Below are 17,959 nucleotides of genomic sequence, written 5' to 3'. Positions count from 1 at the left end.
ACTCCCCGTCTATCATCATCTTGGGCCAACAACAACAGTAATGGCAAGCATATCAATGACCACTGCAGCGACATGACATCATGATCACGCTCGACAAAAGGAAGCCCCAGCAAGAGTCCACAACACAATCTATGGGAGCTCGCCAAACGGTATTGCGGCCATGAGCCCCAAGTATGGTATTCAAGGATAGAAGAAGATGATAAGAAGGAATGGGCAAATGAGCCAACGAGGGTACTGGGATAGGAAAAACAACACCAAGGCACCCCCGTTTATAGGGGATAATGACACGGTCATCGAGGCTTTGGAAGATTGGCCAGCGGACGCAGTTACTGCATTCTTGAAAAATCGAATTGTTAGTGGTACATTCACCTTGGAGAATGAGAATCAGCAGTGCATTGAATGAAGTCCAAATGCACAAGTCTATTGGACACCCCGGTTGCTACAAAAGCTCACGTCACGGGTCGTATCATTGGTATGACGTCTTCGTAAGAAGCTCGAGGATTCAAGTGTCAGAATCATTTCCCATCATTTCGTTATGGGAAACGCGGAGACTATATGTACGCGGCAAAATCAGAGGACTTAATTTCTCGCTATCAAGTCATTTCGGAAGAATGCCTCGAGACCCCGAAGACGGGGAGCCATGACCGAGTCCCTTCCCTCAGGGCTCGTCGAGGCCCCACTCAGAGAAGACGAGAATCGAAGCCAGAACAGAGGGGGAATCTCCCAAGGCACACGGCTAAGTCTGATAGGGCCGGCCTATCTAGAGCTTATGCTGAGGCATCACGTCAAGCCGTCCCATCTCCATACTTTATAATTAATGCCCATGTACTAGTAGCCGAGTTCCCCTCCTATATAAAGGGAACTCGCACTACCTTGTAAAGGTCTGATGTTGCTCCAACTATTTCTCCACAAAATCAATAATATCTCTCTCTCTCTCTCTCTTCTTTCTAACTTGCTTGTTCTCACTGGCCCGAGGCCACTTTAATATTTATCGCTTTCTTACTTGTTCTTCGTTCTATCGCTTGGTATTGGCCATATAGAGCTTTGTTTGATCATAATCTAATTGTTATCCCATTCCCGACTTTCCCCGATAGCTCGAGCTCAACCCAGACGTCGACCCCGAGGCCCCTCATCGACCAATCCGACACCCGGGCAGCAGGTTTCTCGGTTCGTTCAGCTCCCCGTTTTAGACTATATCCCCTCGGTAAAACACGCCCGAACAGTAAGCCTTTAGGTTTGGTTATCGCCCCTTTCTTAGCTTGAATTTCGTCATTAAACTTCATATTCTTAGCATCAACTGCTCTATACAACTAGATCGAGAATAGATCACGTATTTTTAGAATATTGTTGTTATCATTTTCATGGTAAACACTCCACTAAGAATTTCCATTCAACTTTAGTGACATCTTCTAGTATGTTCTACAATCATTCCTCCTTTGTAGCAAATTTCTTGAAATGATCATGGAGCCTACTACGACGATATCGATACAAATTATTAGATGTATGAAGGATAGTATCCCTAGTGTGTTGCGTGTCTGGAATTTCAAAGGCGTCCTGCACTCAAATCAAAAAATTAAAAGTGATAGCTTTGTCACCAAAAACTCTACTCGCAACCAAATAGATTTGTATGTGAAATCTGTAATAAAGGATTTCAAAGCTGAAACCATTAAATTAATAAATATGCCTACTGTTCTTTATACAGACTACTACTATAATGGGCAAACTGTTACTAAATATGCCTGCCATAAACATTTCTTGGTACTGGCCTCGTGGAACAGCCATTGCATTGGATAGATTCCTTATAAAAGTGCCTTATACAACATATGCTACACTTTAACTTTGGTCTTAAAATATTTTGATGATTCTTTTGGTGGCTACAGACATCAGTTGAACGCTCTTTATCATTGCATAAACATAGTTCCCAAGTCCATGTTTAGAATCCAGTAGTTTCAAAATGAAATGATATTTCTACCGCAAAATAGAAACAAGCGGCACAGTTTTGATAAAAATTGGCAATGTTTAAGAGTTCTGAAATCAAACTTGTCTTACCTATTATTTCTGTAGCTTTTGGATTTCATCTCAATCCTTATCACGAAATATATATGTCAGTATCGCACAGAATGAGGCAAGCTAGTAGCGTTGCTTTTGCAGCAACTGCTTTAAGATTAGGTGGAATATATACGGAGACACCTAAAGTTGGCACCATTTTTCACTTAGACACTTAAACTAGGCCTCTTTCCGTTTGAACTCATTTCTTAGGCATTTATTATACCAATTAGACACGTGTTGTGCAGGCTTATTAATTCACCAAGCGTGTGTTCTGCAATCTCCGTCTACGTGGAACAAATAACCATTATAAATCGTGTCACATCATTTAATTGTCCACCTCACAGTCCACCTCACCGTCTGTCACGCCTCCTTTTTACACTCGAGGGTATATGAGAATTTTTCCAATTAAAGTGACATTATCGAAATGGGATTAATTAATTTATCAGAGTCGCCACATGGAATAGTTTATTTGGTGTTCCAAGACACCGGTTTATTTTAAAATCCCAAATCGAGGAAATTTCGACTTTACTTTATAAGTTTGCGAACCAGAAATTCTAGATAGGGAATTCTGTTAACCCAGGAGAAGGTGTTAGACATTCCCGGGTTCCGTGGTTCTAGCACGATCTCTTAAACTATTAATAATTGGCCTATTATCTGATTTGTTACATGTTTTAAACTTATTGTGCATTTTTAACTTTATAACCACTTTTAATTATTTATTGTTACATATTGCGAATCATGTCACAGGAACCGTACCCACGATCTACAACATGTTTAAATTATTAAAAATTAAACTGTGGCCGGGTCACATAAATGTACCCTCGAATTTTAGTAATTAAGCATCACAACTATGTCACGGGAACCGTACCCGTAGCTATGACAATTATTTAATTAACACGCCTAAAGCAAACTACGAAGGTTCAAGGTCTTTTCTATACTAATTTTGTATTTATGTGACGGCCATAGATTATAGGATTTTATTTGCGTACTGCACACCTCAAATTATTTTCTAAAAGGATTAGCTCTTGATCTAATTTTGTGAGGGCCATGTATTATAAGTTTTATTTGGGCAGGGCACACCTCAAATTATTTTAAGAAAAGATTTATATATATGTTTTTAAAGGGCGAACTAAAGGTGCTCCTATTTTTATCTAATTTAAAACTAGGTATTACAGCCACGTCACGAGAGTCGTACCCGTAATTGTAATAATTTAAACTCGTACCTAAAGCAAGCTACGGAATATTCATTAATTGCTATTCTATATTCGTGATTGTTGCAAGGTCATTAATTAACTTTCTAAATATTCAATAAATGCTCTTATATACAAATGCGAGGTAAACTGTGCCATTTGGAGTGGGGAAACTTATATGCGTGTAACTTTGATTCATAGAGGAAATTATAAGATTGCTTGATATTTTGTAAGGAACAAATCACCTTCTTCTCGTGCTAGCCAAAGAACAAACACAAACTATCTTAAAACTATAGGCATGTTTATCTGGGTCCAAAATTGAAATCAAACAACCCAGCTAAAAGGGCTTTCCTGCATCGCTGTAACAAAGCCCATTGCAGTTGCTGAGGGCCGAGTCCAAAATTCCATAGACTCTGAAAGAATACTCTAATAACTGAGCAACGACTAGCAATTGTTCAAAAAGGAAAATTCTTACAAAATTATTAAACCTTAATTTCAAATCCCATTAATCACGGTTTAGAACAAAAATCAGTTGCCATTTTAATTTTTACAACAATCAAGTGCTCTCAAAAGCAATTTATTAATGAAGCTAACCGATATTAGGCTATATAGATGATATTTACACCTTAATATTACCATACTTTATTATTGTTTTATAGGCAAAATGATAACAAAATGCTCTAAATGGCGTTCTTTTGCTTCGCAGGGAATAATCTAAGTGCGGAAGCACTACGGAGTATTTTGGAGTCAATAATATGAAAAAAAACGCCCAATCAAGAAGTACCCGAGCATAAAGAAGCAAAAACGGACTGAGTGAAATCCACCGCGACCGCGGTGGAACCGCGATTGAACCGCGGCAGATCATCTATGCCTGGCAGAATGTTCAGCGTTCACCGCGGTCGAGCCGCGGTATTGCCGCGACCGCGTGAACTGTTCAAGTGCCAGAAAATTGGGGACCAAAGTGTAATTCGGGAAAAACTTGTTCCAAACCCTTATAAACTTTAGCAGCTCGCCCAAGACAAAAAAAAAAGCTTATTTTTAGACTACTTTGGAGGTAAGAACAAGTGTGCGAAGATCAACCAAACATTAAAGTTTTTCTATCTCCTTTTAATTCTTGCAATTATTCATTATGAACAACTTTGTAGTTTTATTCTATTTTGTTATGAGTAGCTAAACAATTATCTAGGTTTGATGAAACTAATTGTTGGTTGAAGTTTTGACTCAACTTGTTATAATAGAGCCGGATTTATTATATGATTGTTCAACTACGTTTTGTATGGTGATTAATTGAATGGGCCCTTGATTAATAGTGTCTAATTACCTCATATTGCTTGAGAAAGAATATTAGGTTAGACAGCTGTTGAACAACACCACATTTGGGTAATTGAAGAGATTCATTACTTGAACTTAAAAGTGGGTTTAGAGATAACGAAGTTTTGGTGGGATAATTTAGAACTGTACATATTGTCAGCTAGAGTAGTTCGAGAGAATGCTCTAATAAATTATTGTAGTTGATCGAGAGATAATTATAATAGCCCATAGCTCTTAATCCTCATAGAGTACTACGGCGAGATTATAGCGAAAGAGTCAAGACCTAAACCAGCAATTGCGGAAATCACTGCCCTAGACCTTTTTACCATTGAATTATCTTTAATCTAGCTTATTATTATTTTCAATATTATTTGAAGTGGTTAAACAAAACCCAAAATTGATTGATAAAAATCTTGCATCTAGAAATTGGTTGAGTTGATAATAACATTGCCAAAGAGTTGTAATAGATAGGTTCGACTCCGGAATTAAAACCGGATTATATTTACAACAACCGCTTTGTCTTTTAGAAGGCATAGTTGGGCGTGATCAAATTTTGGCACTGTTGCCGGGGAACTAATGGTGTTGTTTATTATAACTTAGAAGTAGTTTTAGAATTATTAATTTAAATCAATTTTCGAAGGTGTTAAACAATCTTTTCATTGAAATTCTCGTGTTTGAACTCTTGTGGAATATAGGTGTAGGCCTAGAAATTCTTCGAGGATTGGAGAACTACTAGAAGGACTCTCAGACCCCGAGAAAACATTCAGGGCATTGAACCGTGACAATAAGAGGATCCAACAATCACAACAACCACACCAGAGTTGGCAGTGGTGCCATACCAGAGACAGCAAGGTTATCCACAGCAGAACCACCAGCAACAGTTGACATATCAGGCACCTCCTTAGCAGCAAGATAACAATATGGTAGAGATCAGGGGTATGCTTCAACAACTCATTGGGACAAATGGTAAGATGCAGGAAAAGTTGGCAGTGCATGATTCAGCTATAAAGAACATTGAAACTCAGTTGGGGAAGCTGTCTATTGCTTTAAACAACCACCCCCAGGGAACATTGCCAGCAGACAAAAACATTAACCCTAAGGAACAAAACCCAAATAAGCTGATGGCAGTGAGTCTCCGGAATGGGAGAGATTTAGACAAAGAGCAGGAAGTTGCACAAGCCAGCAAAGAGACTACGCCAGCCACTCCAGTTCCACTAGAGGTAGATGAACCAGAAGAACTTACTGAAGTAGTGGTTGAACAGGGTCAGTATGAAAAGGGTAAGGGTAAGGCTAAGGTGAGTGAACAAGCTGCAGAATAGGGGGCACCTCTTGTGCCACAGAACCCCAATAGAGAGAAACCAGCAAGCAGTGCACAAAGGGTCATACCTGGGCCATTCCCTCAGAGACTGGTAAAACAAAAGAAGGACGATCAATACAGGAAATTAATGGAGATGCTGCATAAAATTCAGTTGAATATTCCTTTGATGGATGCCTTGAGGGAGATGCCAGGCTATGCGAAGATGATGAAGGACCTAATGTCACGGAAGTTTGATTTTCAGGACCTATCCACAGTGACTCTAACGCAGACCTGTAGCGCAGTAGTGACAAGACCTATGGCTCAAAAGATGTCTGACCCAGGTAGCTCTATTATCCCATGCACTACTGGGAATTATGCCTTGGCAAAGGCATTATATGACTTAGGAGCCAGCATAAATTTGATGCCTCTGGCTATATACACCAAACTGGGCATTAGCAAAGCTAGACCGACTTCGATGTTGTTGCAACTAGCTGACCGCATGGTTAAAAGTCCAACTGGGATTCTTGATGATGCTTTGGTACAAGTGGGGAAGTTTTTGTTCCCTGCAGACTTTGTTATTCTGGATTGTCAGGTATATGAGGATATACCTATCATTTTTAGGAGGACATTCTTAGCCACTAGGAGAGCACTATTTGATTATGAGACTAGGGAATTAAAAATGAGGCTAAACGATGAAGAAGTCATATTCAACGTTTAGCAATCGATGAGGAGACCCAGTGAATATCCTAATTGCTCCCTAGTGGAAGCAGTGGATGTGATCCTACACGAAGATGATGTGACCCTGACTATTAAAGATCCATTGGAGGCATGCCTGACAAATTTAGAGGAGATGGATGGTAAAGGGTTAGCTGAGTGGGTCATGGAACTTGAAGGCCAAGGATTCTGGAAAAGGGAATCTTAGTTTGAGTCCCTTGAGTTAGAAAAAAGGGCTACACCTCCAACAAAGCCATCAGTAGAGGAACCACCCAAACTAGAGCTGAAACCGCTCCCAGCTCACCTCAGGTACATTTTCTTAGGCCCTGATTCCACTTTGCCTGTCATTATATCATCCAGTTTGCTAGATGTGCAGGTAGAGCAGCTCCTACACGTACTACAGGAATGTAAGACTGCCATTGGTTGGACCATGGCAGACATAAAAGGTATAAGCCCGGCCTTCTGTATGCACAAGATTCTCTTGGAAGAAGGGCACAAACCTTCCAGAGAACATCAACGAAGGCTGAACCCGAATATGAAAGAGGTGGTGAAGAAGGAAGTGATCAAATGGTTAGATGCGGGAATCATCTTCCCCATCTCTGATAGCAATTGGGTCAGCCCTGTCCAATGTGTGCCGAAAAAGGGGGAATGACGGTTGTAAAAAATGAGAACAACGAGTTGATCTCGACTCGTACAGTCACGGGATGGCGTATTTGCATGGATTACCGAAAATTGAACACAGCCACATGGAAGGACCACTTCCCCCTGCCATTCATTGACCAAATGTTGGACAGGTTGGCCGGGCGATGACACTTTTATTTCTGAATGGATATTCGGGGTACAATCAGATCTCAATAGCTCCCAAAGACAGAGAGTAAACATCCTTCACTTGTCCGTATGGAATCTTCGCCCTTCAGAGAATGCCTTTTGGGCTTTGCAATGCACCGGCGACATTTTAACGGTGCATGTTAGCCAATTTCACAAACATGGTAGAGGACATTATGGAGGTTTTTATGGATGATTTCTCCGTGGTTGGGGATTCATTCGAGGATTGTCTTTACAACTTAAAAAGAGTGCTCAAAAGATGTGTGGAGACAAATTTAGTGTTGAACTTGGAGAAGTGCCATTTTATGGTACAAGAAGGGATAGTCCTGGGACATCGAGTGTCCAGTAAGGTAATTGAGGTTGACCATGCTAAGGTTGATGTGATTGAAAAGTTGCCACCGCCTACTTCAGTCGAGGAGGTGAGAAGTTTCCTTGGGCACGCCGGGTTCTACAGGCAATTCATAAAAGATTTCTCTAAAATTGCTAACCCGTTGTGTAAACTCCTTGAAAAGGATCACCCCTTTGTGTTTTCTAATGATTGCAGGTTGGCATTTGAGGAGTTGAAGAGGATATTGGTGACTGCACCCAACTGGGAACAACCGTTTGAGCTCATGTGTGATGCAGTAATTATGCTATAGGAGCAGTCTTGGGGCAACAAAAAGATAAACTGATGCACCTGATTTACTATGCAAGCAGAACGCTGAGTGGTGCACAACTCAATTACACCGTGATGGAAAAGGAGATGTTGGCTGTCGTTTTTGCATTCGAATAATTCACGTCATACTTGATTGGCTCAAAAGTTATTATTTACATTGACCATGAAGCAAATAGGTACCTGATAGTAAAGAAGGAGTTAAAGCCATGCTTGATTCGCTGGGTTCTCTTGTTACAAGAATTCAATCTAGAGATACGTGATAGAAAAGGGACAGAAAACCAAGTGGCTGACCACCTCTCAAGGTTGGATGCAGCTGAAAAGAAGGTAGAGGTTGAGGATATAACAGAGACATTCTCGGATGAACAGTTACTAGTAATGACAATGGAGGAAGCACCATGGTATGCTGACATTGCTAATTATTTAGCAAGTGGTATTGTGCCTCATGAACTCTCCTCTATTCAAAAGAAAACGTTCTTTCGTGATTGTCGGTCTTATTATTGGGATGAACCTCTATTATTTAAAATCTGTATAGATAACATGATCCGGCGGTGTATCCCTGAGAAAAATAAAAATTCTGTTTTGCAGGCTTGCCATGCTCACCATATGGTGGGCACTTTGGAGAAATTCGGACAGTAGCTAAGGTGTTGGAGTCGGGCTTGTATTGGCCAACTCTATTCAAGGATGCCCATGTATGGGTCAAAAGTTGAGATGAATGCCAAATTACAGGCAACATATCTCGCAGACATGAGATGCTAATGACCACAATTCAAGAGGTGGAGGTTTTTGACAAGTGGGGGATCAATTTCATGGGGCCATTTGTCAGCTCGTATGGTAACAAGTACATATTGGTAGCAGTTGACTACGTCTCCAAGTGGGTCGAAGCAGTGGCTCTCCCGACCAATGATGCTAAAGGGGTAACAGGCTTTCTGAAAAAGAACATTTTCACACGATTTGCCACCCCAAGAGCTATACTCAGTGATGGCGGTACCCATTTCTGTAATAGAGCGTTCGCACGGCTGCTGGAAAAGTATGGAGTTCGCCATAAGGTGACCACCCCCATATCATTCACATTCAAGAGGGCAAGTTGAAGTGTCCAACAGGGAAATTAAAAGTGTCCTTATAAAAACAGTAAATGCAACAAGGACTGATTGAGCAAGGAAGTTGGATGATGCATTGTGGGCGTACCACACAGCCTTCAAAACACCAATTGGTATGTCACCGTACAAGTTGGTGTTTGGAAAGGCATGTCACCTGCCAGTAAAGCTTGAGCACAAAGCACTTTGGGCATTGAGGCAGTTGAACTTGGACATGGAGACAACAGGAACTAATAGAGTCACTAGGTTACATGAGCTAGAGGAATTCAGGTTCCAGGCATTCGAGAGTGCTAGATTATACAAAGAACGGATGAAGCTGATGCATGACAAGCACATCGTGGACCGAAACTTCAAATCCGGAGAGCTAGTGTTGTTATACAACTCCAGATTGAGATTGTTTCCAGGTAAGTTGAAGTCCCGATGGTCAGGACCCTTCAGAGTGGTGCAAATGTTCCCAAGTGGAGCTGTTGAGATTGAATCAGAGGATGGGACGAATAAGTTCACAGTGAATGGTCAGAGGTTGAAACACTACCTTGGAATGGCAGATGAGAAAGGGGACAGAGAGTCAATAATGTTGGAAGAGCCCCAGTACGTGAAGGAGGAGTGATGCTCCGAGCCTGCGTCATGCCGCAACGTTAAATCAGGCATTGTGTGGGAGGCAACCGATGATTGTTGTGTTTCATTCGTGTATGTAATCATGATTATTATTAAAAAAACAAAAAAAACTAGGCAGGACCGCGGCGAGAGGCGAGTAATCTGCCTCAAAGTTGTCCAACCCACCACGACCGCTATGGGTACCAAGTAAGTTTTTTTTATTTTTTCTTTCTTTTTCTTCTTCTTTTATTTTATATTTCTAACCCCTAATATCAATAACCTCACCTGCCCAAGCCCCTCAATTCCCCCATCTTCTCTCTCTCTCTAAACCCTAACTCCCAAATCCCTCCTCTCTTCTTCTTCTTCTTCTTCACTCATCTCACTTCCCCCATCCCCATTCCTCTCTTTCTCTCTTCCATCAAGGTATGTTTCTTCTCCCTTACCTCATCTTTTGTATTTTATTTTAGTTTTTATGTAGCTTAATATTGTAATGGTGTAGTATTTCTAGTAGATTTCTCTTTGTTCTTTTTCTTTTGAATTTTGTCTTGGTGGGTGCTTGTTAAGGAATTATGTGTATAATGTGGTGGAGAGATATATGTTGTGGGTGTTGAACTAATTGTTGTAAGGTGTAATGGTGTAGTACCACTTGTTATTTGGGGGTAGCATGGTTGTATCCATAGGGCTATATATGTGTGAAAGTTGTCTTGCCCACAAGGTGTTTGTGAATTTGCCCCAATGGAGTTATAAGGGCTAATGTGACATGGTTGTAGTGAAGTTTGAGTAACCACCCATAGTTCACACATCTCACACCCTCACTAATAGGCATTTCTCCGTTTGACATGTACAATGACTCCATCTAGGAAGAGACACAACACCGGGTCCTCTGCTAGTGGACCGGGAAGCTCCTCGAGAGCTAGGAGTCAAGCCAATGCGCCACAGTTTGACAACACTAGGTCTGTCTCCAAACTGGCAGAGGACAGGTACAATGCAAAGGCGGCTAAGAAATTGTTACATGAGGTGCATATTGACCGAGAAGCCTTAGAGGTGGAATATTCGAATATCTTCAAAGAGTTAAGAAGGTGTCAGCTGGACATCTTCTTTGAGGAACTGGAGGAGGCCAATGTTCAGATGGTAAGGAAGTTCTATGCTAACTGGCCGGAACATGAGAATGGCGTTGTTACTATACGCAATACCTAGGTAAATGCGTCCATCGAGGCCATCTGCAGGGTGTATCGGTTGCCAGTTTTCAGGGGGAAGTTGATGTTTATCGTAGTTATAGCCGAACAAGTGCCTTGTTGGCAACTATTCTTGAGACTATTTGTATGTCAGACATAGAATACATATGGATTAAGCACCGTATCACACTTAAATGGGGTCTCTCAATTAATATGCTAAGTATTGGCTCACCATTATCAACAATCGGCTGTTGCCATCCAGCAATACGACCGATGTCAATCTACCACGAGCGGCTGCAATCTACTGTTTCATGACCCATAGGTATTTTGGTGTGGCCCAGCTCCTACATGACGAAATGTTCATTAGATCACCTGAATTACTCAAAGGCTTTTACTTCCCTTCTCTAGTCACCAGGCTGTGCCGTATTGATAGAGTCCCTGAAGACCTTAGAGTTGATGGGAAATTGCCACTGAAAACCCCGTTCCTGGCAAGAAAAATCAGAATTGGGATAGAGCCGGTGGTGAATGTTGATGACTCAGATGATGAATCTGATGATGATGATGATGATGCTGAGGCAACTATGGTCCCACCACCTATGAGAGTTGAAGAGGCGGGCCCATCACAGCCCCGTTGAAGTACCCGCCTGATAGCCCTGAAGCAGGACATGGCTGGTCTCCGCACTTCTGTCACAGACTTGGGCACCAGAATTGACACTCTGACCACTCAACAGGCCAAGCCGGAGAAGAAGATTATAGGATGGCTTCGAGCGCTAGGACGATCATGTCACCTCGATCCTGGCACTGTCTCTGATCAGGATTGATCTTCACGGAAGTCCCTCTTCCTTACTCTGCTCTTTAGTTGTTGACATGGGAACATGCCATATTTTAAGTGTGGGGTGGGGGATGGCTATTGTTGTATGATGTTGTTGTAAATAGATTGTGTAACTTTGTATGATGTTGCTTTATTTTTGATTGATGTGTATGGTAGGATCATGTAATTAAATTCGACTTGGCCCTATGACGGACACCTTTCGACATGTCTCTTGAGGGACATGAGTCAAACAAAAAAAAAGAGAATATAAGGACTCTTCCTGATGATGGATATTTGAGACAGTTTCTTGAGGGAAGTTAGTCTAGAGAAAATATCAAAAAGATTTTTTATTTTATTTTTAGGTAGTGTAGTAACTCCCCTTTGGTTTTTCTTTGGGCCACGGTTCTTTTCCAAGAGTTTAGCTTGAACCGGATGTAGGTAGTTTTTGTTTATTTTTTTTTTTAGTTTTAGCTAGCATTGATGGGCTACGAGCTGAAATAGAAAGAGAATCCCTTGGCGTTAATGCACCTGAACACAATCGACACTAGAGTGTAACGCCTAGTCTTAATGGTTGACTCTTGCTAAAGTGCCTTATAGTTATATGTTTGTAACTGATTTGAACACTCAAAAGAAAATGTCTTGATAAATCAATCCGGAGTGAGTCATATGTGTGTGAGGTATACTTTATTCCATGCTTTACATTTGATGCCTAGAACTTGCCCTGTGTGTTTGCAAAGCGAAATAGCAGCTTCATTCAGTCTTAGAAGTGATATAGGCATTTCTTTGTTAAGCCAAATATATAACATAAACCCACATAAATGTAATACATCGTAGTTAATCATGTTGGGCCTATAAGCCTGTTTCTTTGGCAATCACATTGCGAACCTTACCCAATTGTTTGAATAGCCTTCTGTTTGAACCCTTTTACCTCCCATGAGCACTTGAATGGCCTTGACATATGCAAAAGTTAAAGTATGGGGTGTTGGTTTGGTTTTCACTGGAGCCAATGAAATAGAGGAAAGGTGCAATTTTGAAGAATAAAAGAAGAAATGCCACGAAATAAATAAATAAATAAATATAGTAGTTGATAAGTGGTAGCTTGATGCAAATGCACCTAAAGGAATGGGATGTTATAAATAAATTGTGGGGAATGTCTGGTTGACATAAGAATGATATGGAATGTTAATGTGTTTTGTATTGAAAGCGATTAGGGAGGCTAGTCACTATATCCAAAATATCCTACCCATCCCTTAGCCTACATTACAACCAAATGAAGTCCTAATTAATCTTAGATTGGATAGGCTTGATAAGTATAGTATTACACTACGGGCAAGCCTATGGTGCATCTTTGTGGCATGTGAATGTTCTTTTGGAGAGTGAGCGAATTTTGTCCATCTGAGTTCCTAATTGTTTTTAATCATATTAATTGTGGAACTACTCTCTTATGTGATGTGAGGGCATGTGATTCACAAAGGAAAGGTAAGTCTTGACTTCTGTATAGAGTAGTTTGAGTAAGTGTGAATGTTGCATGGTACGAGAGATTCGACTTTTGAGGCAAAGGTTGTTCACTACTAGGTGCAACTTTGGTAAATTGTTCAAGGTGTGAGTTGTTAAGGGAAAAGCTTAGGGAAGGAACTTTGATAGAGTGTGGTGGATTGCTAGAGGACTTGCAATGATTTAAGTGTGAGGTGTTGATATTAGGCTATATAGATGATATTTACACCTTAATATTACCATGCTTTATTGTTGTTTTATAGGCGAATTGATAACAAAATGCTCTAAATGGTATTCTTTTGCTTCGCAGGGAATAATCTAAGTGAGGAAGCACTACAGAGTGTTTTGGAGTTAATAATGTGAAGAAAACGCATAATTAAGAAGTACCCGAGCATAAAGAAGCAAAAATGGACTGAGTGAAATCCACCGCGACCGTGGTGGAACTGCGGTTGAACCGCGGCAGATCAATTATGCGAGGCAGAATGTTCAACGTTCACCGCGGTCGAGCCGCGGTCTTTTCGCAACCGCGGTGAACTGTTCAAGTGCCAGAAAAATGGGGACTAAAATGTAATTCGGGAAAAACTTGTTCCAAACCCTTATAAACTTTAGAAGCTCGCCCAAGACAAAAAAACCTTATTTTTAGACTACTTTGGAGGCAAGAACAAGTGTGATAAGATCAACCAAACGTTAGAGTTTTTCTATCTCCTTTTAATTCTTGCAATTATTCATTATGAACAACTTTGTAGTTTTATTCTATTTTGTTATGAGTAGCTAAACAATTATCTAGGGTTGATGGAACCAATTGTTGGTTGAAGTTTTGACTCAACTTGTTATAATCGAGCAGGATTTATTAAATGATTGTTCAACTACGTTTTGTATGGTGATTAATTGAATGGGCCCTTGATTAATCGTGTCTAATTATCTCATATTGCTTGAGAAAGTATATTAGGTTAGACAGCTGTTGAACAACACCACATTTGGTTAATTTAAGAGATTCATTACTTGAACTTAAAAGTGGATTTAGAGATAACGAAGCTTCGGTGGGATAATTTAGAACTATACATATTGTCAGCTAGAGTAGTTCGAGAGAATGCTCTAGTAAATTATTGTAGTTGATCGAGAGATAATTATGATAGCCCATAGCTCTTAATCCTCATAGAGTACTACGGGCGAGATTATAGCGAAAGAGTCAAGACCTAAATCATCAATTGCGGAAATCACTGCCCTAGACCTTTTTACCATTGAATTATCTTTAATCTAGCTTATTGTTATTTCCAATATTATTTGAAGTAGTTAAACAAAACCCAAGATTGATTGATAAAAATCTTGCATCTAGAAATTGGTTAAGTTGATAATAGTATTGCCAAAGAGTTGTAATAGATAGGTTAGTTCCCTGAGGATTCGACTCCGGACTTAAAACCGGGTTATATTTGCAACAACCGCTTTGTCTTTTAGAAGGCATAGTTGAGCGTGATCACTAACCTGCTAAACTATACACTGAAATAAACAGCCATGTATGCTTCAACACCAGACAATAGCTTAGCCATCATTCAGGCGAAACCTGTTCAAATTTGAAGCTCATACTTAAACCAATTATTATAGGAGAATGTCTATGATTAGAATTAAGAAACAACATGTGAGCCAAACCATTAAAACTGTAGCTCAAACCAACTTGTGGACAGATCCATAGTTATTGACTCTCGAATCTAGCATTAGACCTTAGTTTATCAGGAACCAAAGAAAAGACTTGAGCTTCAGTAATTAATACTCAAACTAAGCAACATATGATTATATGTTCGATACACATGTTGAATTCTAGTGGAAATAGGTGAAATGTAAAACATTCTAACTATGAATCACTGCAAAAACACATTCCATCTATAACCAAACTTCATGTAATTGCTATGTCAAAACCAAATATTCAAGTTATGTTCAAAAACCAACAAGTAGCAGGCTTAACAAAATGTAGCAGACAGTTTATATTTCAATACAAATCCAAAATGGAGTACAAGTGATAAATGTGTACCTAAGCTTGAAAAACAAAACTGAACTTTGCCGAATAAGATCAAAGAAATCAGCTACTAAATGAATCTACAGCAGGTCAGCAGCATAAAAGCCTAGAGTACTGCAGCTTCTAGCTCAACTCAAACAGGACCAACAGTGAATCAACCCGGAAAACTTGTTCTAATCCCTAAAACCCTTAGCCAAGACCCCAAAAAATAGAAAGAAACTAAAAATTTCTTAAAAAATCTTTTTGAAAATCTGGTTTTTCAGCCATTTGTGCCTTTTCTCCCTTTTTTTTCTTTGCCCTAATCATTGGCAAGAGGGTCTTTTATAGAAGGAATTTAGGGCAACAAAAATCAGATTTGTAAATTAAAAGTACTCCCTTAACTTCTAATTTTATTAACTTACCCCCTGCCCCAGGATTTTCACTCTCTTTTATCTCTAAAATGTTCCTTGTTAGCTTTTGCTAGAAGCTTCCTACAAGCTTCCCTCAAATCCTACCCAATTCAAACCCCACTACCCCTGTATTTACCCCTCATATTTTTACTCTTTTAAGGTTAAAACTGGGTGGTACTGAACCAAGACCACTTAAACCTTAAGCCCAATATTTACTTGGGCTATTGTACTAACAGAAACCAAATAAAACCCAACCTAAAACAAAACAACTTTATGCAGAATTAAACCAATATTTGATTAATCAAAGACTAATGATACATTGTTTTAAGAAACTATATATTATAAAAGTAATTAAGCCTAGTTATTGATCTATTAATCACTGATTAATCAATCATGCCTTAGAAAAATAATTTTTAGACAGAAAAAGGGATCACAGTAGATGTTATGAAGAATGGGAGGAGAATTATACCGATAGAATCGCCAAAACTTCAATACCTCTGAAAAGAACAAGCAGGAGCTTGATTCGAACTCTGACAAACAAAAAATCTCAGCCAATGGTGAGAATTATAACATGAACACTGGCCGAACCCTCGTCCATGGCTAGTGCTTCATGCAACAATCCTTACCACACGCTAAAGACAAGATGAGGCAAATGCTTCGAGGATTTGAATCATCCACAGCTATTTTGCCCGAAATCTGGCCAATCTGTGGGATGGGGCATTCTCAACATTAAAATGATTCCTTTTGTTGAAGAACTGGGAATTCATACGGGCTTTATCCTGAATTGAGGACCAGGTCAAGCAAAATCGAACAAAGAGTAAAAAGTTTGAAGTTTTATTTCTTAGATCTCAAATTTGGATAAATGAGTGGCCTTCTGGAGAAATTAATGGAGGAATATGAATGAGGGGGTAACGGAGATTGTGTGGTTGAAATTTGAGGGCCTTTGGGGATGGTCCACCGCCACGAGACAATTTTTGGGCGGCAGAGGAACGGTGGAGGTGGACGGAGGTCTCTGAGAGAAAGGGGATTAGGTTTAAGGCCTAATCAAATGAATTATGAAGCCCAGAGGGTGTGTTTGGTCATTTAATGGGGTAAACGAGTTGAAACAACGTAGTTTTGAAATGCAACTACGTCGTTTTGATGAAGGGAAAATGGACCGGGTTTGAAGGGATTGGGCTTGGGTCTGGATCGATTTGGGGGGGAATTTGGGCCGATTTGGTATAAAATTAGCCCAAATTCAGATTAAAAACCCCTTTCTTCAATTAACCCTTTTATTTCCTTTTTCTTTGTTTTTTTCATTTTTCTTTTCTTTACTTCAAAAACCCGAATTAAAATCCTAAACTAATTTAAATTCTAAAATTAAACTCATTATCTAATTATAATAATCATAAAAATTATTTGATCCTAAATTTAAAATGAAAAATCACTAATCTAAAAATTAAAAGGTAAAAATGTAAAAATGAGCCATTTTGTGATTTTTATTTTTATTAAAACAATTAATTAACCAATTGATCCTAAATATATAAAAACAAAAAATCTAAATGCAATGCATGGTATTTTTGACATTTTTTATGATTTTTAACAAAATTAAACGTGCACAAAAATGCAAACAATTAACAAAATCCTACAAAAATCCTATAAATGGCAAATAATTGGAAAAATCTATTTTCTTTTATTTTTTATAGGAGTATTTCATGTAGGGCAAAAATCACATGCTCACACCTGCAGCTCACACGGCTGCTGGAAAAGTATGGAGTTTGCCATAAGGTGACCACCACCATATCATTCACATTCAAGCGGACAAGTGTCCAACAGGGAGATTAAAAGTATCCTTACAAAAACAGTGAATGCAACAAGGACTGATTGAGCAAGGAAGTTAGATGATGCATTGTGGGCGTACCGCACAGCCTTCAAAACTCCAATTGGTATGTCACCGTACAAGTTGGTGTTTGGAAAGGCATGTCACTTGCCAGTAAAGCTTGAGGACAAAGCACTTTGGGCATTGCGGCAGTTGAACTTGGACATGGAGACAGCAGGAACTAATAGAGTCACTAGGTTACATGAGCTAGAGGAATTCAGGTTCCAGGCATTCGGAAGTGCTAGATTATACAAAGAACGGATGAAGCTGATGCATGACAAGTACATCGTGGACCGAAACTTCAAATCCGGAGAGCTAGTGTTGTTATACAACTCCAGATTGATATTGTTTCTGGGTAAGTTGAAGTCCCGATGGTCAGGACCCTTCAGAGTGGTGCAAATGTTCCCAAGTGGAGCTGTTGAGATTGAATCAGAGGATGAGACGAATAAGTTCACAGTGAATGGTCAGAGGTTGAAACACTACCTTGGAATG

The 17,959-nt window shown here is 39.7% G+C and overlaps 2 protein-coding genes across 2 annotated transcripts; both read left to right on the top strand.

The window, feature by feature from the left end:
* The first annotated feature begins 5,470 nt into the window (after positions 1 to 5,470).
* Positions 5,471 to 6,565, top strand: LOC107769581 (uncharacterized). Its single transcript, XM_016588804.2, has 2 exons — positions 5,471 to 5,845; positions 5,891 to 6,565. The coding sequence occupies exons 1-2, from the start codon at positions 5,471 to 5,473 to the stop codon at positions 6,563 to 6,565; spliced, it is 1,050 nt and encodes a 349-aa protein (XP_016444290.2).
* Positions 6,566 to 6,571: 6 nt separating this feature from the next.
* On the top strand, positions 6,572 to 9,742 carry LOC142164108 (uncharacterized). Its single transcript, XM_075221287.1, has 9 exons — positions 6,572 to 6,704; positions 6,789 to 7,007; positions 7,356 to 7,568; positions 7,705 to 7,840; positions 7,931 to 8,009; positions 8,083 to 8,185; positions 8,280 to 8,471; positions 8,768 to 9,068; positions 9,199 to 9,742. The coding sequence occupies exons 1-9, from the start codon at positions 6,572 to 6,574 to the stop codon at positions 9,740 to 9,742; spliced, it is 1,920 nt and encodes a 639-aa protein (XP_075077388.1).
* Positions 9,743 to 17,959: the final 8,217 nt, after the last annotated feature.

This window comes from Nicotiana tabacum, chromosome 1 (assembly GCF_000715075.1).
Source record: "Nicotiana tabacum cultivar K326 chromosome 1, ASM71507v2, whole genome shotgun sequence".
Taxonomy (NCBI): Eukaryota; Viridiplantae; Streptophyta; class Magnoliopsida; order Solanales; family Solanaceae; genus Nicotiana; species Nicotiana tabacum.
This window is presented reverse-complemented; position numbering and strand designations above follow the sequence as displayed.